General features: G+C 45.5%; 3 protein-coding genes across 4 annotated transcripts; 1 reads left to right on the top strand and 2 right to left on the bottom strand.

Annotated features, from left to right (window-relative positions):
• Positions 1 to 217: 217 nt before the first annotated feature.
• Positions 218 to 5,740, top strand: NEPRO (nucleolus and neural progenitor protein). The gene is given in 10 exon segments (XM_062512490.1): positions 218 to 295; positions 297 to 432; positions 603 to 757; positions 1,527 to 1,603; positions 1,711 to 1,842; positions 2,193 to 2,270; positions 3,129 to 3,484; positions 4,143 to 4,204; positions 4,638 to 4,888; positions 5,347 to 5,740. Coding segments are annotated over 10 exon segments (1,719 nt in total).
• A 642-nt stretch (positions 5,741 to 6,382) lies between these two features.
• TAF13 (TATA-box binding protein associated factor 13) lies at positions 6,383 to 8,629 on the bottom strand. The gene is made up of 4 exons (XM_062512478.1): positions 8,603 to 8,629; positions 8,394 to 8,472; positions 7,829 to 7,926; positions 6,383 to 7,017 (listed from the first exon to the last, which is right to left on the bottom strand). Exons 1-4 carry the CDS (start codon positions 8,627 to 8,629, stop codon positions 6,847 to 6,849), a joined length of 375 nt encoding a protein of 124 aa, XP_062368462.1. The 3' UTR covers positions 6,383 to 6,846.
• Positions 8,630 to 9,869: 1,240 nt separating this feature from the next.
• GTPBP8 (GTP binding protein 8 (putative)) lies at positions 9,870 to 16,201 on the bottom strand. Of its 2 annotated transcripts, none has more exons than XM_062515493.1 (7): positions 15,899 to 16,201; positions 15,532 to 15,630; positions 14,932 to 15,062; positions 14,484 to 14,583; positions 13,948 to 14,066; positions 13,426 to 13,549; positions 9,870 to 12,873 (listed from the first exon to the last, which is right to left on the bottom strand). In XM_062515493.1, exons 1-6 carry the CDS (start codon positions 16,190 to 16,192, stop codon positions 13,465 to 13,467), a joined length of 828 nt encoding a protein of 275 aa, XP_062371477.1. In that variant the 5' UTR covers positions 16,193 to 16,201; the 3' UTR covers positions 9,870 to 12,873; positions 13,426 to 13,464. The 2 variants fall into 2 exon arrangements, with proteins under 2 accessions (XP_062371477.1, XP_062371478.1); XM_062515494.1 differs by having other exon boundaries at positions 9,870 to 12,870.
• Positions 16,202 to 23,743: the final 7,542 nt, after the last annotated feature.

Genomic DNA, 23,743 nt, shown 5'->3' with positions numbered 1-23,743 from the left:
AGAGGCAGGGCTGGGGACTGGCTCACCCCCAAGAACACCCCAGCACCGCCTCACAGAGCAGCTTAGCTGCTGCTGCGCTGGCTCCCAACGGCCACAGTTCCCGAGGCACATGATGGAGAATTGCGAGAAAGTGTGAATAACACTCATAATTTGTAGTTATTTCCCTTCTCGCTTATGGCATTTGGGAATGCAGCGCATCAATGCCAGGCCCCGGGCCATGACACACCCCCGCGAGGTGACTTGGTCCGACCCGCAACTCTCCCCGCCGGCCCGTCCGGATGGTGCCGCCCACGCTGGGGCTCGCCGTGCGCAGCGGGAATATGGCGGCGCCCAGGTCGGCGTGGGACGGGTGGAATATGCCCTGGAACCGGCTGGACGTGCCCTGGCCCGCAAACAGCGCCGCGGTGCTGCTGGAGGCCCAGCACCCCGCAGGTCCAGGCGCGGTGCCGAGGGGATAGAGGGTGTATGAAGCTGCTCCCGGGTGGTTGTGGTGGGTGGTCGGTCGGTGGGAGCCGGAGGAGCGGCTGGAGCGTCGGCGGGCGCTGAGGCGGTGCCCGATTCTGGTGCCCGGTGCTGAGGCGATGCCCGGGTCTCGCCCGCAGTGAGGTTGCTGTCGGCGCTGCGGCGGCGATGCGACATCGCCGGAAAGCGGCTGTCGGGGCCGGGCCTGGCCGCCGAGGAACGCGTCGTGCGCGCCATGCTCTACGTGTACCACACCAGGTTGCTCCGGCACCGGCCCTACCTGGCCCTGCAGCAGGTGAGCACCAAACCTCGCTTGGGCGGCAGGGACCCGGCAGCTCGGTACTCCCGGCCCCCAGTCACCACTTCCCGAAAAGCCTTTGGAGTAGCATTTGGCGCCCAGAGCATCGTGCAAAAAAAGTCTGGGAGCAGGTGCATTTTTGTTCTCTCATGGTTGAGCCCAGTGGGTTTCTTGGCCCTGTGCAGCAAGTGAAATTTCCATTTTCCAGCCCTGGTCTCCGATACTGACGCTGAGACCTGAAGTAGGTACAATTCCATACCTTTGAATACATGAATAATACAGGGACATCATTCTCAACTAATTGTAATAATGGGAGGGAGGAATAATAATCCTATCCTACTTATTGGATACTTTCTGTTTTAAGATGAAAAGTGAACATCTTGCCAGTTTTCCAGGAAAGGGGTTGTCAGCATCTTAAAATAACTGTTTTGAAATGGAGTAGGAGTGGTGCTTACCTTCTTGCTTTATGTATTTTCCTTCTTGACATCCAGTAGTAAAGGCCTTTGTATACAGCAGGGAAACCATGCAGCACCAATTAAACATGGGTTAGTCCAGTCCTTCACTTATATCTATATATATAGTAGAGTGATGAAGGGATGTTTTTCATCATAGTGCAGATATAGAAATGTCCCAGAACATCCCATCACACAAACTTGCAGTGTGGGCTGTTAAACTGATAAGGAGAAGGTGTCATTTAATATAGTGACAGTTCTTAGACCAGAGCAATCATTCTCTCAAAATACCAGTCAAAAGAGTTTTCTCCTAGGTAGAGCAATGTTTGAAGCGCCTATGGAAAATGAATCTGGTGGGCTGCCTGGAAACTCTGGTAGAACTGATTCCCAAGTAAGTGTCATTATCTCATATCTTGTAGTATCCATTAACTCAATCTGCAGAGCTAAAGTAAGAGGATGCTAGATCATAACCAACTCTTCATCCATCTATCAACACAGGAAAAATGCATCCAAAGCCTATGCAGAGTGCTTGGTTCCCAGCCAGCCTATGCTGGAAACAGTGGCTTTGAAGGTATTGGGAGGCTGCAAGCTCATACTACGTCTACTGGATTGCTGCTGTAAAGCTTTTCTGTATCCTTTTTTCATCACAAAAATTTTCTTAGAGTTCACCAGTAGCACTTCATGAGGCCAAAACTAGGTCCTGTGTAGGCCCTGTATTGCTGATGGACTCAACAGTGCAATTCATATGTGCAACTTGAAGTTTCTTTGATAGCCAAACAACTTCTTTTCAGGTTATTATGTAGAAACCTCAGGCTGTTTGGCTGGCAGCTGTTCTGCCCTTGAGCAATCTAAAGTTTGGATACTCATCTCCCAGATTTTTATTCCAGGATACTGCCTTGTGAATTGCCTCTACTTGGTGTGTTCAGCAAGTCTCATTACATGCTGTTTATTTTTTTAACCTTAACTGCTGTAATCTTCAGCTTGTCCATTAAACACCTCTGCTCCAAGGAATTCATACTCCTGAATACTGTGGCTTCAGGGCTCCTGAGCCGACTCTGGTTTGTGTGTTCAAAAGTCTGTCTTGTTTGTGTCTGTCTGTTTGATGTGTCTGTCAGGGAGAAGAGTTTGTAATTAGGCCTCTCTGCTAAGGGAGTTTTATTCAATTTGGAGTAGGAGAAGGGAGGGTCCCTCCATGCCTTTGGACTTGATTCTAGCACCTACGGAGTTGAACAAGTAGAGAGACTTCTTACATGCTCTTATGAAAGGCTTTGTTCTTGGATCTTAGCAAACTGTATGTAGCTCTAATGAAAACACAGTATTAGTGTCAGCCTGCCACAAACACCTGGTACTCTGTGCAGTGAGGAGTTAAGTCCTGCCTCATGTTGAAATGGAAAGGCTGGGATAAGTATATTTCTATTATACGGCTGACTTTTCCAGGGAAATTTGTGTTCTGGTCTGTCTCATTCTGAGAGAATAACTGCTGTCTGTAACTGAAGGAGTAACACCATTGTTGGGACAACTTTCTTTGTCACAAGAAATCTTGTAACTCCAGGAAAGATACTGCAGGCAATTTCATGGCATCAGGCCTGAGTTGGTGCAGGGTGCTTTTGTGGGAAGACCTCATGGCACCTTGGATGTGATCCAAGAACCTGATGGGTCCAGAGTGGGGCACTCAGAAGAATTCTATGGAAGCAGAGGAGCTCCTGATCAGAATATACCAGTTAAGTCACTTCTGCATTCTGATCTGGAACAGTTCCTTAAAGCTCACTCTTAAGGATAGCAGGATAATGGAGTGTAAAAAGGTAAATTTGTACTGAGGGGACACAGGTAAAGAGCAGCTGAGCTGAAGGTAGTTGTTCAGTGAGCATCATGTTTTGCTCAAGGTGACTCCATTCCTTTTTCTCTTCCGTTTCCAGGATTCAGTACAGGTGTGTGTTGGAGACCCTCATGTCGTTGTACAGTGTCTTGTCGACAGTGCTTCATCTGGTATCTGAGACCCAACAGACCCCTTATATCAAGGGATTTACCTTCCCTTCTGATATTGGTGACTTCCTTGGAGCTAACATATATTCTGAGGCAAAGAAGCAAAAGGCTGAAATGCTTACAGCAAAAAAATCTACCTGCTGGATGAAGAAGCTCTTCCCAGCAATGCCTGAGGCAGCATCAAAGGTTGGGGAAAAATCAGATACCTGTGCAAGTGGTGTTAAAAACCATAGCATCCCATGTGCCGTGGACATTGGAGAGACAGTTGTGGTGCCCACAGCCAGGAGAGGTAAAGCCTTGTGCCAATGTAATGGTTTCTGACATCTCAAAGACTGACTGCAACTTCTGTCCAACAGGGCCAAGCACTTCTACTACCCACAGTGTGGTTCTAGTACAAGCTCCCTATCTTTGAAAGAAGAGAATGCTGCATGTACCCTTGCCTTTATAAAGCTGTGGATAATGTCAGTATCATGATTTTGGGTGGGGGGGGTCTTTTAAACAGGATACAGCCTGGAGAGAAGCATGGAATGAATGCAGTATACAGGTCCTGAATATATTTATTTGTACTTTCCTGCTTTTGCATAGCTAAGAAGCTATGGACACTGTGTGCAGTCCATACAAGAGTAGGTAAGGCTGTAGGTACAGGATGCACAGGAAGTATGCTATGCTTGCTGGTTCTGAACTGTGCCCAAATACTCCTCTGCAGTCAGGGCCATGACGAGTGACTGCAGCCGTCTGTGTGTGTGAAAGCTCTTACCCATTAAGTTCTCCTTTGCAGCCATCTGTAAACCTCTGCATGCTCTTCATTCCTTGCCCGCTGCAAAGCGCAACTCACGTCCCCTTGAGTTTGCCTGGAAATGCTGATTACAGGTGTGAACCTGCTGAGAATTCTGTGGCATCTCTGAAGAAAGAAATACAACTATCTCTTCTCTTCTCTTTCTCTGTAGGAAAGCACCCAGGGTTTGACGTGAAGAGCTTGTTTAGGCCAGCCAGACATTCAACACAAGAGGTTTGTATGGTACAAACCACAAGAGGTTTGTTTTACATATTAGGTTGGTGATTCAGGTTTTGGTTTACACAATAGTTTTTTTTGTATTTAAAGGCTCTTAAGACTTCAAACACAGTATCCCTGATATCGTCCCCTTTTCCTGCCTTATTTTTGCTTGTCTAACAACTCAGGCTAGTATGGAAGGTTTGCACAGAAAACCACTATTTATTTCTGCTTAGGAATTTGGGCATTTGTTGGTTTGTCAAGGGAAATAAAAATTCTGAATATCTGCCTCTTGTTTTTGTATTCCACAAAACAAGACTGCTCTTTGCTTTTCCCCTTAGAAAATAAGGAATGTTCTCATAAAAAAATCCCTGTGTTCTGCTCCCTTCCAGCAGAAAAGATCAGACACATCATCTTTTTAAAACACCATTTCTGTTACTGTTTGTTTCAGGGTCTAAGCATTGCATCAATACCTTTTAAAGCAAAGTCATCACCACTTTTGTCTCGAATTGCAAAATCACAGCACACTGAACCTCTTGTACAGATGATTCAAAAAGCTGCATCATTTGGGGAGCTGTCAGAGGCACTCATAAAAGCTATTCTGTGGTGCAAAAACAACAAATTAAAATCAGAAGCTTATTTTCTGCGTAACAAGTTGTTGAAAAGCAACCGGCTGCACCATGTCGAGGCTCAAGGATGCAGGTAGTTTTGCATGGGTGTGGGATTTCTCAGTCTAACACATTATATTTTAATATTATGTATTTTGCTATAGTATAGTGAAACATGGTGGTCTAAGCCATTCTTTTAAAACTCAGAATCACTAGTTCAGGTTACTGGGTGCTCTGACCATGGGCCTTCTGTTTAGTTTCAGTCACTTGTGATTTAAAAGGGTTTTAAAAAGCTAACAAATGTACAATACTTAGGAGGGAGGATGAAAATGCAAGTTAAATCCTGTACATCTTTTATGGTAACAGCCATATGAGGCAAGAGTTATCTTTATTCAGACTGCCTTGGCTACTATTGTACAAGGTGCTGTTCTGTTTCCCTGGTATGATAAGGAAAATTATAGACAGGTAATAATGAAATCTCTCTAAACTCCAAATGAAGTACCACTTCAGTAGCTGATAAAGTTCTGTTTTGTGCACTTTTCTCCCCTTAAGCTTGAAGAAAAAGCTTCGCTGTGTAAAAATATCTGTCTGTAAATACCTACTGTACGGATCACAACACATGAGCTGGCCAAGGCAGCCACTCAGGGCACGGTTCTGCCAAAGGAGGATCAGATCATCTGAACTCTTGAAGACAGGTCTAAAGACTGGTGGGCAAAAGCCTCCTGAGCTTTTTGGGGTCTGTGAGAGCAGTGCATCACTCATCCTCCCAGCTTACCAGGATGGGTCTCCAAGTCAGGAAGAACATTCCAGGATTGATATAGGACACATCAGACAAAGCACAACAGGAACCCCTAAGCAGCTGCTGCTTGAAGGAAGTCCTGGCCCAGTATGGAAAGAAGCTGAGAACACAGATATTGATTCTATTTTTGCAGCAATAGGTGTCTGACCCTGGACTTGAAGGAGGAAAGGGGTCAAGTGATGCTTGTTTCTTGTTTTGTTTTTTTTCCCAGTAAACCACTCTGAACCCTAATGGTGTCTCAGTAACTCACATCCTGAATTCTGTTAACAAAGTAACAACCATTTTATTATGTTTTTGTAAACCAGCTTTTTTTTAATTGCTGATTTTTATATTTTTAAGGGTGTTCCAAAAAACTGAATAGTCTCCATCCTTTTACCTACCCTTGTCCAGGAACAGTTACAGACTGTTACCCCTACTCAGTGTCACCTCTCTATTGCCCAACCGCATGTTAAATGCTGCTGTCAAATCCACAGTGCATATAGTTCCCATCCATGGCAGAAAGGCTGCAGCTGATCATTCACTGCTACTTTGGATGAAAGACTTGTCAACACCTTTCCAAGCCTTACACCCTTTCTTCTGTGCTGCTTGTAGAGGGGACAGCCTTGATGTGCAGTATTACTGCTGTTTCAGCATTTGTTACGCTTGTTCTGAAATGAGGAGTTAACTGAACTTACCTCCCCTGCGCTGTTCCAGAAGTATGGAAAAGCACAGCTGTGGCCTGCAACAGTAACCCTGTACTGCCCACCTTGTATGAACTGACCAATGTACATTTAGTTATAAAATGTAGGCACAAATGTATGTTTTATTCAAAAAGCATATACAGAGCAAAGACCACAACTTTGATACTAGTTTGGGCTAAAGGTCTTTATATGGATAACCAAGATCAATTTTCTGGGTTTCCTGTCACAGGAATACCCAGTGACAACTGAAACAATTTTAGAGAATCCATGAATCATCAGCCCTCAAGCTATCTGATTCAACATAGGCCTACTTCAAACAGACTTCTACCATTGCAGAAATTTTAGAGCTCTTTTTTTCATTTCATTAAATGGTATGAAAATACCTAAGTATACCACATACAACTGGGTAACATTTCAGCTGCTTGACTATTTCTCAGAAAAGGCTGGGAGTGAGAGCAGACATCCCAGCAGTGACCTCAATCCTGAAAAACTCTTGCAAACAACACATATGATCTTCCTTCTTACTGGGTAACAGGTTCCCAAATAATGCCCCAGTACAGCTTGTGTACAGAATCAAGACCCATAGTTTGCTTCATCAAACGCCTTTCTGGCTCGTTTCAGTTCTTCATTCATAGTTAGGAGGTCTTTAACTCTGGCAAACTTCCGGGGGTCCTTGCGTATTAGAAAGACAATGTCCTCAACCTGTACCCGACCCTGCCGCCCGATGGACATGGCCTTGTGTGTCTGTTAGAGGTGAAAAAACAGTCAGCAGTGCTCCCTTGACCATGGTGTTTTTTTAAGCTCTAAATAATTTTATAATAAAAAAGTAAGCAATTGCAGGTTCTGGGTGCCATCATCCTAGTCATTAGAGAACTTCCCAGTAAACCATGGACGTACTCTGCTGTCCCCAGCTACTTATACCCCGAATACAACCACTATATATACATCACATAATGGTATCAAAACTAAAGCCAGATTACACACAGGACAGCCAGCCTGCCAAACTGCTGAAGATTAAATACAATTTAGAAGCAATGTGAGGTAACCGTTTCAGAGAACAGTGTAGGGCATTTTGATAAGGATAGGAAAGACCAACCTTTCAGAAGAAAGGGGAATGTTTGGATAATTAGAAACATTATCCAGGTCTGGAAGAGAAATGGCCTCAGGCCCAAGAATGCATTTCTTTTGCAGAGCAGAGCTAAGTTCCCATCCATGTACAGATACTAGGCAAACACAAAAAGTTGACAGACTTTCAAATCTGAGCCTTCTGTCAGTTGCACATACAGTGATGCCACAGTGAACCCCAAAGTCAGTGGGTATTTCTCCTACAATAATCTAACTTCTGCTTAAAGACTTCAGTGTTCTGAAGCCATATTGATCAAGGTGCATAAATTTTGCTTAATTCTTGGGAAAAAAAATCAAGTTTATGTTTTTCCTACTAATGCCATGACTTTGGAGCCTGGGATAATGCACTATTTGAGTCAGATGCATTAACCTTCAGAAAGCTGAAGTTCTGGTGAGGATGTTTTGACCATGCCAACTAGAGATGACTTACCATTTCAGTGATAAACTCTATTACCAGGTCCTCAAGGATGTCCACTGATTCTGTGTAAGGGTTCTGATCGTCCCCAAATCCATACATCATGCACCTTACTGCACAAAGAAACACTCAGCATGAGGCTTCTTTCTTTCATTCAGTGCTGCACACATCTAGTTAGAGCTCACCAGCTTGCACATTCCTGCACCAGGATGGCACTCTCGTCTTTCAGGGAGGACAGTTGAGGAAACACGGGAAATAAACAAAAGCCAACAAAAGCTCTGTAGGGACAGGAGCTGTACATACAGAAAAGTACGTCTGAGGACAGGCTCTCTGAATATTCATTTAGGCTGCAAAGCACTGCACAGTGACAGCGCAACTGACTTTGGCCATAGCTAGGTTCAGAGGATGCACTAGCAGTATTTTTGAGGGGGATCTGCATTACAGATTTATGCAACTGCAGCCAAGGCACATTATGAAAGCCGCTGCTTTGCTAAGCAGTTTTGGGACCCCATAGCTGTCAGCTCGGAGTTTCAGCCGAGTGACCCGGCCGCGCTGGGCAGGGCTCTCTGGCCCGACTTACGCTCTTTGGAGAACAGCCTCTTCCTCCTGCCCTGCCCGCCGTCCAAGCCCCCGCCGGCGTCCTCCGCATCCTCCTCGAACTACACGGGCACAGCAGAGGGGAGGCCGCGGTCAGGCCCCGTTTGGTCCCGGCCCCTTCCCGCGAGCCCCCCCTCCCCTCCTGCGGCTGGGCTGTGGATCCCCGAGAAGGACAGTCCCTCCGCCACTCACCGTCGCGTCCTCCTCCTCATCCGCCATGGCTGCCCGGCGGCCCGGAACAGCTTCGGTGGCCCGGCCCCACCCCGCGGCTCCGCCGAGCAGCGCCGGGCGGGACGGCTGGGGTGGGCAGTGATGCCGGGCATGCCCGTGTGGAGGCCACTGGCGTGTGGCTGTGGCGTAGATCCGGTGACCCTCCCCAAACCTGGATATGACACTCATTGTTGGATTGCCACAGCGGGATAGCGTAGTTTGAAACTGAGCTCGAAAAGAGGGTCAGCCACGAGGTGAGAAAGGGTGTCTCTTCACAGTCGGTTTGGTCGGCTGGCAGAGGCTTTGCCTTCCCTTCAGCAAGGCCCATGTTCACAGAATCATAGAATATAAAGGAGTTGGAATTATGGCCCTTAAAGATCATCTAATCCCAACCCCGCCCCCCGCCATGGCCACGGACACCTCCCACTAGACCAGGCTGCCCAAGGTAACTCCCCTCTTTTCAGTTTGTACCCATTCCCCCTTGTCCTATCACTACAGCTCCCGAGGCCCTCTCTGGCTTCTCTTTAGGCGCCCTTCACATATTGGAAGGTTGCTATGAGGTTCCCACCTTCTGGACAGCCCCAGTTCTCAGCTTGTCTTTGTAGCGGTGATGTTCCACTCCTGTTGAATTTGATACAGTTGCTAGCAGTTCCTCCAGCCCTGCCCTTGAGTATGTCCACTGCTGCCCCCCGGTTTGGTGCCCTAGGTATGTTTGATACCACTGCACGTCCTCCTCCAGATACTCATTTTAAACTGGACATATTCCAGAATGGGTCCTTGCTGTGTTCTATTTGTAACTGCCACGCAACTGGAGTATGACCCACTGGCTTCTGTGTTCTGAACTTAAGTATTCAACTAGTTTTTACCGATCTACTAGTGCACCTGTCCAGACTGCAATGTTCTAATTTTGGACACTGTTGCAGAAATACTGCCTCTGTAGTGTCAGAGTCACGGTGACAGACCAGACCAGACACAAGACACAGTAGAGGAAGAAAATGGAGAAAGTACTGCTGAAAGACCAGGGAAGATGCACAAGGTGAAATCCTTTTCTCTGGAAGCTAATACTCAACATCATTTCTGTAAATAACAGCTTTAGAAGAGGGAAAGCTTTACCAGGTAATAACAGGAGCCTTTAGTGAAGCTTATGCACTGCTGTTATAGTTTGGGTTTGCCAATTTTTAATATATTTACCTTTTGTTGTGAAATAGAATTAGGAGTAAAAGCAAAGCAGGCTTAAAACTTAACAGGGGATAAGGAAAAAACTTTATTAATAACACAAAGAAAAATAATAATAAATTCAGAGCAGATCTTCAGACCACTCCCTTCTTCCTCTTTTTTTGTATCTTAACAACATACAGAGACACTTCAGTCAATTCCTCACTTAAATAATCTTTTTCAGTTCCCTTTAGGGAGATGAGTTTCTTCTTGTTTAGCTATAAGGATCTTTTTCAAGAGAGGAAATAACCAGTTCTCTCCTGACTCCACTTTTTTCACGAATAACAGCTGCCAGGGATCTGCCATCATGAAACTCCTCCCACTTCACAGCCTTCCCAGAGGTGGGTTGTGGGCCGTGTTAAAGTCATGGGGTATTACTTTTAAGGATAAGCTACTCAAAGGCAAAAGTTTTCTTTAGGTCTCTCTGTTCATACTTCATTCCCAGGAACAGAGATCCCCCTTTTTCTCTCGGGGCAAAGGATCTTCCAAACACTTTACACCTTACCCCACCCCCCCATGCCTTTCTCCATGGTTTAAAGGAATTTTTTAGTGTCCACCCCTATAACTTACAAAAATATTTTTCAGCCAACCTTCATGGCATCTCCTCATTCCCCTTCCATCTAGAAACTTAGCTTTTGCTTCATTGACTTTGGTGTATCCTTTCTGTTCTTCCTCACACCCAAGGAAGGATGGAAAGTCTGTAAGTCGTATTTGAGCATTGGAAAAGTTAAAATTTCACACAGAAGTTGCAGGGGTTGGGCCAGGCCATGCTGGTGTTGTGTTAGGATCTCAGGTCACCCAGGCCACGCTGGGGCGGCCGGACGAAAACTGCAAAGTCCAGTCAGAGAAATCGGTGACAAGCCTCTGGCTCCATAGCTGCCCTCTGGTGCCAACCGCACCCAGCTCCAGCTGCAGGTCGGGGGTTCTCCCTCTGCCTTGCCCAGCAAGCAAAGGCATGGGGGGCTCCTCCAAACCGGGGCCCAGCTGCCTCCCCCAAGGCCATGTGAGAGGCTGGGTAGGCTTGGCCACCTCACAGCTGCTCCGAGCTGGCAGCAGCGCAGGACAGGGCCCTGCCAAGCCATGGCCACACCTGGGGAGGGGCTAGGACCTTAGCAATGGGCTTTTCTTTTTTTTGGTTATCAGGGCTCCTGGTTAGAAACAAGGTCCAACAGCCTTCCAAGCCCATCCCTGCCTGGCCCGGGCCACATGAGAGGGTCCGGGCCAGGTCATTGTTACCTTGTGAAAGGCCAGAAATGCAAGAGAGTTTTCCCGGGGTTTACTTGCTTCAAATGTGATTCACGGAGCAAACTGACTTCTCCAATTGGTTTTGCAGGGTGTCAACAACTAAACCAGCCTCCAACTGGTCTCATCAATTCACAGAGGAAGTTCTCATAGAGAAAAACTTCCTAGTATGCCCTCCCCCCAGGTGCCTTCAAGATACAACCAGCACAACTGCAAATAATTAAAGACATTTGAATTTAAAACTGAAATGAGCTCTTCTGTATCAGTATGCTGCCAGGCCCACCCACCACTCATCAATGAGGGTGAAAGAAAGGGAGATCTTTTGTGCTTCTGGACTAAGAAAGTGAAGCTCCTCACTCTGCAACTCAGTTCTTTAAGAACCTGGCAAAAAGAAGTCCAGTAGTGTGTCAAGACACCTGCTTACCCAAAGCCTATAAATATAAGCTTTACTGTTTAGGGAGAGACTTGATTTTATTTACTGTTTTGTCACAGGGGCACCGTCACACTCAAGAATCAAACTGTAGTGTTCTCTCCTGCAAATGGCTGAGCAAAAGGCAGGAGTTCTTCCAGTATTTGAAGCACTTCTGAATAAAACCAAGATGTGTTCAGAGGTAAAGCTGCTTCTGAAGGAGAAGATGATACCTAATGTTCCATGCACACACATCCAGTTTGCTTATACAAATTATTTAACTGGACGGATTTAATGTATTTAAGTGGTTAGTAAAAGATTTCCCAGAACTGTAAGGTGCTTTGTTCTGAAGAGGGACTAAAATCACAACTGCACTTTTTTACATATTCAGGGTTATTTTCAGAGACTCTTTAGTCAAGGCTGAGGCCCTGAAAATTACAGCCTTGATGAGATTAATGCTTTTGGAAGATCCCGGTTTTAAGATACTACAAAAAGACCCTTCCTGAAGTGTTCACTTTCACCTGTTCCATTTGTATAGCTGCTACTGCATTTCTAGGATCATGCATCCCTTGGACTGTTTTGCCCTGCAGCACTCGGTGATTAGAGATAAAATATTAACAGAATTACAGGTTTGATTACTAAGATGCAGAAGCTAGAGAGCCACATTTACTGCAGTCTTCACATTCTCCTCTTCTTTACATGTATGCTGAAAACAGATCTTGTCTCATGTCTAGTGGGTTACAAGAAATTGCACAGTGCAAGAAAGTAGTATTTCTAGTCCTTTTGCACTGTCAGAGTGGTTGAAAAAACACTTTCCTTTCTTGAGGTTTAAACATTCAATGCAAGTAACTTTGACAACTGTGTAACCACATTTGGCCAAGACATGACCAAGATTGAATGTCAGGGTTTGACACAGGCATTTCACAGCTTCCTTCAGAAAAAGTTCTCGTGTATGAGTGCTGCTATTGATGGCTGTCCTGTTGTATAGCTCTGCCTTGTAACTGGACAGTTTCAGGTGGTCTTAGACAAACACAGCGGCTGTGGGATGCAGTTCCCCTAAGGAGTACAGGACACATCAGTGTTGTGATTCAGCTGCCAGGGTAGAACTGATACAGATCATGGATGATGTGGCTCAGATCTGGCAATGCATCCAACTGGAGCTGCAGAAATTCATGCTGGATCTCAAAAAAACAGAAGGTAGATGTAGCACTGACTTGTGACAGTATGCAGGACAGGGTTCCTCTAGATGTCAGTCTTTTATTCCACTCTGTTTCAAGCCAACACTGACAGAAAAGCAGATCCCTTTAAAGATGTGCTCTTCCCTTCATCCTTGGGGAACAGGAACAACTCAAGTCTGCAAGCGAGGCATGCTATCCTGCTGCACCTACTGAATACAGGACACAAACAAATTAGAAAAGCAAAATATACAAGACGTCAAACAGACCTTCACAGACAACCCGTTGGCTATTTCCACTCTGCATGGCCTTAGAGCAGGTAGGTTGCACAGGAGGTAGTTTTTGGCCCCTGCTACCCTAACCCTAACCCTAGCTGAGAGAAGTAAACTTCTGTGTATCAGTCAACTGGGCAATACAGTTTGCTTAATGTTAGGGCTGTAGTTTTTTCTTTCCTAGATGAAATGCCTCTTTATTAATGATATTACTAGACTGTATCTCATATCAATAGATTTTTGAACATTTCAGTGTAGGGAGAGGAAATGATGTATTAAAACTTCCCTTCTCTATGGAGGTTCCCTACTTTTTTTTTCTCCTTTGCACAATCATGTAGGTTTTATGAAACAGTTTTATAAATAACCTGGATTAATTCACACTGCAAACTTCCTGAACTGCTTAAAATAAAAAATGTAGCTTTATAAATACTAATTTATTCAAAAATACCATGTAGTAACTTATTAAAAACCCGAGACCTCTGGTTTTGGTACCTTTTGTTCCTCATGAGCCAAGCACATTAGCAGGTCTTTTCAGCTGGCCTCAACAGTGGGCAGGTTTCCAGTAACATGGGCTACAAAACACCTGAGCAAGTGAACCCCTGAGAACTCCAGAGAACTGTGGAAACAGAGGCATAGATGTTCAGTGCCAGATATTGCTGTGTATAGCAGTAATTAAGGCAAACAGCCACTGGCTTTGTTCAATTACACGTCCCACAGTACACCTTGGGAAGAGCCTGCACTTTGGCTATGGAATCCAACAATTACAGCTCTTACTGTCACCAGAATTCCAAATAAAATGGTAAAACCAAAGGAAGAAGCACCCTTGGAAACAAACTTCACTCACTTGCAGAGAAGGGAGGAGAAGGAAAGGGACGTTATCCCATCAGCAGCCCACCCTCTATCCTTGGGGAATAGAGAGGTGCTGCCTCTAGAGCAGACAGACTTGTTTTAGGTATCTTGCCCTACTGAACTCATCACCAGAAAGGAAACAGCAGCAGTGGAGAGGAGATTTACCTGACCAAGAACAGCTGAGGAAAGCATCCCCTAGTGCTATCCTTTACAAACTCTTGGATCTCCAGTACATTCTTTAATAATACTCCCCTGGAAGCTCGGTCAATTTTCGTTAACACCATCTGCATGGATCCAGAAAAGGAGGATTAAACAAACAAAGTAAGATTATTCTGCTGTTAACCTGGAACATCTATAAGAGTCCTAGACCATCTTACAAAGCAGTCTGAAAGCTCTGGTCATATCTAGGGGGAAAAATGGTCTAACACAGTTCACCAAAACACTTGTATGGGCTGCATAAGGAGTGGGCCTTTTCAAGCTGCTCAAGCTGAGCACTGAAAAGAAGAATCTATTTAATAAACCACTCAAAAATCCCTCTTAAATCCCACTTATCTCCCTCAACACATTATAAACATATTTTATTAACAACAAAGGGTATGGGGTCACTGCTTAGGTCAACTTGCATATGCTCAGATGGAGGGTATACACCTTTATAGATTATCTGTACCTTATAACCAACCCAAGAATGAAGTACTACCTACCACATAAGGAATCCCAAACTCTTCCAGCATCTCTATTGCAATGTGATCTGTTTTCTGGAGTCCAACTACACCATCAACTATGAGGAAAGACCTCTTCAAACTGCCAGAAATATAAGCAACAGTAACTGTCACCATTATTTCATGCCTGCTCTGCTACTTCCAAATTCATCAGCAAAAACAAGTAATATGGGGTCTGGGGATAGGAAGAGCCAAGAAAAGCCATGCATGAAAACTGAGGGTCAGCATGGAGCAGCACCTCAATCTTTCCTGCTCTTTTGATGTGTCTCAGCATGGATGAGTGACACTGCAGAAGCTCCCACGGAAATTATGTCAGAACTAATGGACAGAAGCAGCTACCCCTCTGCATTTTCTCCCCTCATTACATGATACTCTATAGGGGTGTCTGTCTGGCTCTCCATGTGCTGTGAGGTACAGGTAAGTCCCTTACTTGCGCCGTTCCTGCAGATAGGCCTCCACCATCTCAACGAAGTCCTGCGGGGCACGATAGCCATATCCTGGCATATCCACCAGAGTAAAGTACTTCCCTACTTTGAAGAAATTAATCTTCCTGGTGTGGCCCTGATTTAGGCAAGATGAAGCACAGGGGTGGTTGTTAAAACAGATACTTTAAACAGTGTACTAGGAGATGTTCTGCAAGACATCTCTATACCAGATCCCTGCACCCCCCAGAACACTTTAAACTGCCCAATCTCCTGCCTGTGTAGCAATCCTACATGGCTGTATCAATATACTGAACTAAAAATACCTCAAGGGATCTCTGAGCTTGGTTCTTCTCAAAGGGCTTTAAAGCACACCTGCTCAGGTTGTGCAGCTCCTTCATCTGCCTGAAGAGCTAAGCCAGGCTCCTTCTGCCTCGTCCTGGGCTAAAGCAAGGCAAATGCCAGCCATGAAGATGGCCACCAGAGCTGGCATCTTCTATCATTTCAGGCTACTGAAGAGCTTGTTCCCTCCAACCCTCCTCAGCCCTATCCTCTGGACTGGTACCAGCTTATGACCCAAAGGGAGAGAAGTCAAAAATGTCACTCACCGGAGTTTTTGACACTCTAACTTCCACTTCTGGAGCCAGTGAAAACAAGGCCCGGATTAAAGATGATTTCCCCACATTGCTTCTGCCGCTGAAGCACACCTATAGGGGGAGAGGCAGGGAGGGCACATCTACACCTGCCCACCTCTTGCTGCAGCCAGCCCGTGCTGCCAGTGGCCGGGGACAGAGGTGTCCTGTGCCACGGACATGGCAGGCTGCCGAGCTGCACAACAGGTTTAAAAAAGCAGTTAGTAATTGATACACATACTGCGCAGCGCTCTGACAGAGCTGCGCAACCACTCCACCACCCTTTACCCCCGCAGCTCAGCCCGGTCCCGGCCTAGGGGGGCGAGGGCAGCGCTCGCCTGACCTCGGGCAGGGTCAGCGGCGGGGCATGGTCCATGCGCACGGCGGAGCTCACGTAGTCGATAGGGTGCCCGAGGTCGGACCTGAAGAGCGCCTCGGCGCGCTGCAGGGCGGCCAGCCCGGGCTGGAAGAGGCGGAACCGCGCCGTGTCGGTGCTGGGAGCCAGGTACCGCTCCAGCTTCTGCAGCGGGAATATGATGGCGGTGCGGCGGTTCCGCTCCAGTCGCAGCACCTGCGACAGGGAGGCCAGCGGCGGCAGAGCCCGGCCTGCAGCACCACCCGCCCAGGGCAACAGCATCCCGGCAGCTGCAGGGGAGGCCCGGCTAGCTCCGGAAGGCGGTGGGCGGGACAGAGGGGCAGTGCCCTGGCTTGCCCCCGCCCAGCCCGGGGCTGCCAGGTTCCGGAAGGGCGTGCGTGACTGCCCTCTACGTCAATCCATGAGAGCCGGAGGTGCTCCGCGGGCCCGGTTATTTATAGAATCGTAGAATGTGCGGAGTTGGAAGGGAGTCATAAGGATCATGAAGTCCAACTCCTGGCTCTGCACAGGGCACTCCAAGAATTACACCATGTTCCTGAGAGTGTTGTCCAAACATTTCCTGAACTCTGCGAGGTTTGGTGCTGTGAACACTTTCCTGGGGAGCTGTTGCAGTGCCCAACCATCCTCTGGGCAAAGAACCTTTTCCTGGTATCCAGCCTAAATCTCCCCTGACACAACTTCAGGCCACTCCCTCGGGTGCTGTCACTGGTCACCACAGAGAAGAGATCATACCTGTGACTCCTGTCATGCTCATGAGGAAGTTCTAGGCTGCGATAAGGTCACCCCTTAGTCTCCTCCAGGCTGAACAGACCAAGTGACCTCAGCCACTCCTCATATGGCTCCCCCTCAAAGCTCTTCTCCATCCTCATGACCCTACTTTGGACACTCTTTAATAGCTTTAGATCCTTCTTATGTTGTGACTAAAACTATACACAGTATTCAAGGTGAGGCCCCCCCACCTCAAAGCAGAGCAGGACAATCCCATCTCTTGCCTGGCTGTGATGCTGTGCCTGATGCCTCTCCGGACAGGGTTGGCCCTCCTGGCTCCAGGGCACTGCTGACTTAGGTTCAACTTTCCATTGACCTGAACCCCCAGGTCCCTTTCCATGGCGCTGCTTTCCAGCATTTCATTCCCCAGTCTGTCCATACAACCAGGGTTGCCCCATCCGAGGTACAGAATCTGGCATTTTCCCTTGTTGAATTTCATATTGTTGAGGACCACCCAGTCCTTTAATTTTCCGAGGCCTCTCTGCAGGGTCTCTGGCTTTGAGCAAGTCAACAGCTCCTCCCAGCTTTGTATCATCTCTTCAGCTCTGTGTCTTATGTGTGTTCTCGGGCCAAGCCCAGCCACACTCTGGAAATGCTGAGGGCTCTGTGTGCTGATGCCCTGTTTGGTCAGGGAATGCAGCAAAGCAGCCCTGTCTTGTAGCACCATCCACTCCCTGGCTGCAGCCACCAGTTTTCCAAGTGCTCATATGATAAGTAAAAAAATTAAGTAATTTCAGAAAAAAAAATCCAATTATTCAAGGAGAACTATGTAGAGGTCAGTTTTATTTTGAATAAAATAAACCCAAACCAACCATAAAACTGTTTGCACCTGTGTTCACATTATAGTAAGAAGACCCCTAGAGTTTTACTACTTAACTGGTATGTATCAGAGCGCTGTTTTCCCGTCAAAAAGCCAATATAAGGCTTTTTACATTGTTCTCCTTCATGACTACAATACATAGGGCTGTAAAAACACAGAAATAAATGTATGTCCTTAGAACATTTCAGCTTCAAAGTACAAAGATTTTAATATCAAATATCAGTAAACTTCATCAGTATCTTTATAAAAATAACACATGAAAATATCCTGATGTTCAACCTTTCACCCAGACCAGCCTGGACATCCTGCAGAACACTGCCTTTCCTTTGAGACTGATACCCCTTTTTCTTCTGTAGTCACAGCCCTCTGTTTAAAGCCCTGTAAGTCTGGATGCTTTAATTATTACAATGAATAGATTCAAGGCCAGGAAGGACCATTAGAAGATAACAGAAGCTATATCCTACCTTCTTTGTATTGAGCTCAGTTACAAAGCTATAGGGAGAGAACTTTGATCCCTTAAGAAAAGGATGGCTAACAACATACATGTTTCTCAGATATAGCTTTGAATATTTTGTAGTAAGACAAATTTATACTGAAATCCATAAGCTGCTTCTCAAATTTATGATTACTGAAAGTGGTTACAGTGAGAGGTTAATGGTGTAAACCTAGGGAAAAACCCTTGTATTCTACCTCAGTCCTGTAAATTAAGTCTTCTTAAAACCTGCTTTGTTTCACAGCAAGACAGAGCTGAAACGTGCATAGCTCAAGACAGACCACAATCACTTCTAAGTATGCTACATGCATACATAGAAGAATGCTCCCAAATAAATCTACAGATGGCTTTTATTTGGCTCCAAACTAGTTTGGAACCTACAGGGCAGGCCTCTCTCCTGTCAATGCCTCTGGCACAAATACTTATAAATGCAGGGGAAAAAAAGGCAAAACCTTTACTTCAGGAACACTGCTAATCCCCTTTTGGGGAGTACTAAAGCAGCAATCTAATTGAATTGAAATCTGTGGTGAATCTATTAACAGAAAAAACACTGGCCGGAGAGAGACAAATCCATAACCACACCAGCAGGCAGATTTCCCCATTTCTATGCCAAACTGTGACACATGAAGAAGAAGAACAAGTGCTTTTAGCTACTTTTGCCTCAGTCCCACACAACTCACAGCAGCAGACTTGCCTGCTTCAAATTACCCTGCACTAGTTACCCCTGCCAGGCACGTGTTCTGCAGCACATTACACCCAGAACAGCCAGCCAGACACAGGAGGGAAAGCAGCAGAGAAACTGATCAGCCCATTTAACACCACATCTGTAGGTGTGATGATGGGAACAGAGGTGCCCAGTTCACTGGCCAGGGTCCCTGCCACTAATTAAGTCTCTCTTTTTAATGTGACTGCATAGGTAGCAGGAACAAATTAAGGTGGTATAGGGCCTTTTGAATACTTCTAATTGTAGCAGAGGGTGGGATAAACAAGAGCATCCAGTAAAACTACATCTAAAACCTGGAGACTGGAACTGTACATTTCAGTAGAAGGTGATTGTTTTTTTTTTTTCTTGGGCCAAACTGCAGTCTAGGTTCTCTGGGGCCACACTGAGATGGACAATGTCAGGTTACTGGACAGAGCCAGTAGATTACCAACATTTAAGCCTGCTTTGTATCTCCGCTGAAAGACTGCTTTCTCTTGTGCATCCTATTGCCAAACATCAGGCATTCACAGTGACATTGCCAATGGCTCATGTCTGTGGCAGCAGATGTCTCTTTTCAGTTGATGCTTATGTAGTTCAAATGTTAGGGAATTACTACAAAAGTAATTTAGTCCACATTAAAAACTCTGACAGTCATTATTCTGGAGTTTGAGAGATCTGTAACCATTAACACTGACCTGAACCCCAAACAATAGTCAAGCGCATGGAGCTGGAAGGAAGTGGCAATCCCAGTTGTCTTGTCTGGTCTGATCTTGTCTATCCCAGCATTGTGAGACAAGTAAAACCATCATTCCTTTCAGATATCTGTGTGAGAAGAGTAGCTGTGAGACCAGCTGGAGATGGAGTTCTGGGAGAGCAGTGAGGTGCCTTTGGGACAGTTGGTTCAGCTCCTGTGAACCAAAACCAGCTGACATCTTGAGCTTCATTTCCACCAAGAGAAATTTGGGCCAAATATTGTCACCAGGAAGCATGCTGGAAAGGACAGCCTGCCTGCTTTTTATTGTGACATTAACAGCACTACTGACTGTGTCTGAATCTGTGCTTCCCCTTAAAGTGCATCTTATAATCTTTTCACTTAGAAGGTGATTTAGGAACTAGTTACTAGGATATGGAGTTTTAAAGACTAAATTATTTGTATAAAATGCTAAGAAGCTTTGCATTTTCCTCTATGCAAACTGTGCAGCTGGGGACAGGGAGAAGCATCTCTAGTCCCAAGAAGGAATTCAAGGCCACAGATGTCTCAAGGGCTGGATATTCTGAGACATTAACAAAAAATAGTTAAAAAATTAAAATACTTATGATGCACATTAGTGGAAAAGGTTTTTTTAAAGGTTCTATATACTATAGTAAAGTAAAGAAAGAGAGAATCGTTATTGTTCATGTGGCAGCTAACACTGCTAATCCCAGCTGAAGAGTAGTTTCCACTGATTTTACAGAACTGAAATTCTCTTTTCAGTATCTGTGTTAAATTTGATGGGGTTTTTTTCTCCTGTATCTAAACTTACCACATCAATACAAGGAAAAGAAACAAAGAACATCTCTGAAAGTTAAATGTTTTGGGGTTTTTGACTGTTAAGTAAAAAGAAAAAGAGCTTTTCAGGGTGAGTGCTGTTGCTTGCTTTGAGCAGGAGATGGAGAAGAAAACACAGCTATAACATGTGTCCTGACAAAAACCCTCATAACAGCAGAAACAACACCACCAGCAGCAGCAGCAGCATGAAGGCAGTCTTTGCAAAACTCTGCTTTCTTGGGGGCTGAACCACTAATGACTATTAGCAGCTTGCTCTGAAATGTCCAGGAGGGCAGCTAAAACCAGAATTTATTACGTCTGTTATGGGGAGTCTCTGTCAAGCAAAAAAGCACAGAAGTGTACCAAAAGGTGAGGAGAAAGCATGCACTACACAGTGTATTTCTGTATGGTATACATGCTGGGATGTGGCAAAGCCAAATGCCATGACCAGGCTTCAATTCTCGCTGGATCACATGAAGCCAAGAATGAAGCATCAGAGCAGCAGGCTTGTTTGAGCAGCCTACTGAACTGCAAATGTCCAGCAAAAGCTCTCTCAGAAAAGGAGTCAGCTGAGAATGCTCTTGCTGCTTGGAAAAGTAAGGCACAGCTGTTGAACTCCTTTGCAGGTGGTGATAAGATTCTTCTTATACCTTCACTGTTGCAGAGTTTTGCAGAACAGAGAAGGAATTCTTAAAGAATGTGTTCTCCAAACAACTCAGAAACAGCACATAGCACACTCCCTGTACCGTTCTTCTCACAGAGGTGTGCTGACTACTTTTTGCACTCGCATCTCATTTGCCTATTTTTGGCAGCTGCTGTCCTAGCAAGAGGGTCTAGAGGTAAAAGCCAGTGCAGGGTAGAACCTTCTGCTTTGCCTGCATAAGTCATATCAAACTCCCTCAGTCACTCTTGCCTTTCTTTCTCCACTGCACCTACCAAGGTGTTCTCCACACCTCAGAGCCAAACGGCAAGTGCAATGTTTTCCCACAGAGGGCTGGAAGAGGAATAGGCACAAGTAGCTCTCTTTAACTGCTTCATTACACCTTGCCACTCTCCAGTCGGCTGGCAAGGGCAGTGGCAGCCGCCCTTTTCTTACACCCAGTACGCTGTGCACACCAGCCCGGTGCTCTGCAGCTTTGCTGTTTGTGTCCCGCTGCTCTTTCATTCTGCTGGTGGTGTTCACACAGAACACTCTGCTCCTAGGTTTTGCTTCAGCCAAAACATACTTGAGAGATGCATTCTTCTTCTAAATTCTCTGTACCATACCCTTCTGCCTTTTGTTGTCATCTGAATATAAACGGAAAGCTTCTCGGCCACATCTTGTGTAAAAGAACTGTGCCCGCACATCAAGCTTGCCTGGAGCTTCCTTCTGAAACTTCTGTCTGCACCACATTCAAGGGCCAGTCCTCTTTCTTTTGCCTCCTGCAAAGCACCACCAAATCACTGTGCTCTTCACACGCTTCTTTCCAGCTTGAACTACCATGGTGCAAATTACAACCTTGCAAGGACTAGAGCCCTGGAGAGATGTCTCACACAGAAAAGTGTTCCAGGATAAAAGTGCATCCTTCGTGTTCCCTTCTCCTTTCCCAGATTCTCTTGCTCTGCTGAATGTTTTGCTCATAGAACGCATGCTTCTCTCCTGCCACCTTTTGCTGTGCGAGAGCTACATGGACCCTTTGGTTAGGGGGAGGCGAAGTCATTCTGCTGGAGGTGTGATGTACATCCAGAGCCAGAAATAACATAAAGGCAACAGGTTGTCATGTAGTTGTTCATGGTGATTGTGAGCTATGAATTCAACTGAAACAGGTTCTCAGAACACAAAAGCCTTCTGAGCTGAGATGCAAACAATCTAGCATCAAAGGACACTTGAAACCAGCTCCAGGCTGTGCTGGAGTTGGTTGAAGAGCAACCAAGTCCAGCAGCACAGTTGCTTGGATCCACTGCCTGAAGCACAGGAGTGGTCTTCTTGATGCAATGCTGTCATGCTGTCTGGCTTCAGTTTTAGTGTTGGACTGAGAATTTGGGCTTCCAAAACCAAAAACTCACACCAGTCCTCCCCCTGCCAAATCACCCATGAACAAACTTTTCATTCTCCACAGTCATGCAATAAATTGCTGTGTTGTGGTGAGACTGTATTCCAGAGACTCAAAAGGCTAATTAAAGAAATACCAACATGACTTTCCAGACATCACTTTGAATATCAGAGATGAGGCAGAATCTTTAGCAGAAATCCCCAGACCAAAACCATCAGGCTTTTTCCCGAAGTAAATGGACTACATTGAATTCCATACTGTAGAGAATTCTCTCCCCTTGTCAGTAGTTTTCCTGCCTTAGTTTCTAAGATGATCCTTCATTCTCCAGGTGCCTGGGTCTCTTGTTCCCAATTAAAACCCCAGTGGTTGGAACCCTGAAATCTGATTTTCATGAGTTGGACCATTATTTCATGCTGTCTCTGCCAGTCAGTTCTGAAATACCTTACCCACAGACTGTATGGTTGAAACTATGGTATGTCTCACACCACAGGGATCTTCATGTGATCTCTGCATCTTGGACCTGCTTTGAAATGCAAGTAATGGTTGTTGCACTTCACTGCTAAACCACACAGCGCTGAAGCAGAAGCTGTGTTGACCAAGGTGCAGGTTGCTATCTGAGGTTATTTGACAGAATAACTTTTTAGAAAGTATAACTGAAGCAACAAGAGATGAGGGTTTCATTATATTTCTACTGTTGTCTAAACATAAGAAGTGTAAACAAAGGTTGCCTTACTTTCTCTTTGGACTCATCCAGAATTTTCTTGAAATCATTTATGGATGCTGTGTCTCCTCTCAGTTAAACAGCACCCACTATTTGGGTGAAGAGTGGGGTAAAGGAAGTAATGGTTTTCTGCTGCCAGTAATCCCTCCAGTCATGGGTGTCTTGCATCTATTTGACCACAAAATGGAAGCCCTTGCAACCACATTTCACACAGCCACATAAACACATAAATCTGCTCTGATCGTAGTTGTAGGACAAGAGCTCTTTTCTTAGAACAGTCAAATAGTCATCAACTCATTTGAGCTTAGTGGCTTCAAAGTGTGGGGAGGCGAATATTTTTCTGATAAAATTAAATTCAGTACATTAATTTCCAGGAAGGTTCATCTAACATCTAGGAAAGCTGTCTTTACTGGTATAAGTCAAGAATCTTAATCACATGGGAAGACAGACAGTAGTAGTTTAGGGAATGGCCTTTAGGGATCTTGCATAAATTAAGGCACTCTTCTGTCTCTACACAAAATCCCACAGCTCAATGGTCACTTGTGTGTGTATGTGGGGGAATATAGGACCAGAATATATTGAGAAACAAAACAGTGGTGCAAAAACAAAGCACCCTTGGCCTAACTGTACTGTTTTCAAAGGAAAGGAGCTGTAATATAAATGTACACCATACCTAGCTACCCTCCCTCCCTGTAGAGGAGAAGTGATTGCCAGTGCCTTTTAGAGAAAATGTCTTTGTCTATTGC

The sequence above is a fragment of the Cinclus cinclus genome, chromosome 2, assembly GCF_963662255.1.
Source record: "Cinclus cinclus chromosome 2, bCinCin1.1, whole genome shotgun sequence".
NCBI lineage: Eukaryota > Metazoa > Chordata > Aves > Passeriformes > Cinclidae > Cinclus > Cinclus cinclus.
This window is presented reverse-complemented; position numbering and strand designations above follow the sequence as displayed.

Coding starts and splice junctions, on each gene's coding strand:
- GTPBP8 (XM_062515493.1), bottom strand. CDS start 16,192: ATGCTGTTGCCCTGGGCGGGTGGTGCTGCAGGCCGGGCTCTGCCGCCG. Junction 15,063..15,531: donor TTAGAGTGTCAAAAACTCCG/GTGAGTGACATT, acceptor TGCCTAAATCAG/GGCCACACCAGGAAGATTAA. Junction 14,584..14,931: donor TATCTGCAGGAACGGCGCAA/GTAAGGGACTTA, acceptor TATTTCTGGCAG/TTTGAAGAGGTCTTTCCTCA.
- TAF13 (XM_062512478.1), bottom strand. CDS start 8,629: ATGGCGGATGAGGAGGAGGACGCGACG. Junction 7,927..8,393: donor GAGGCTGTTCTCCAAAGAGC/GTAAGTCGGGCC, acceptor TTCTTTGTGCAG/TAAGGTGCATGATGTATGGA. Junction 7,018..7,828: donor TAGAGTTTATCACTGAAATG/GTAAGTCATCTC, acceptor CACCTCTAACAG/ACACACAAGGCCATGTCCAT.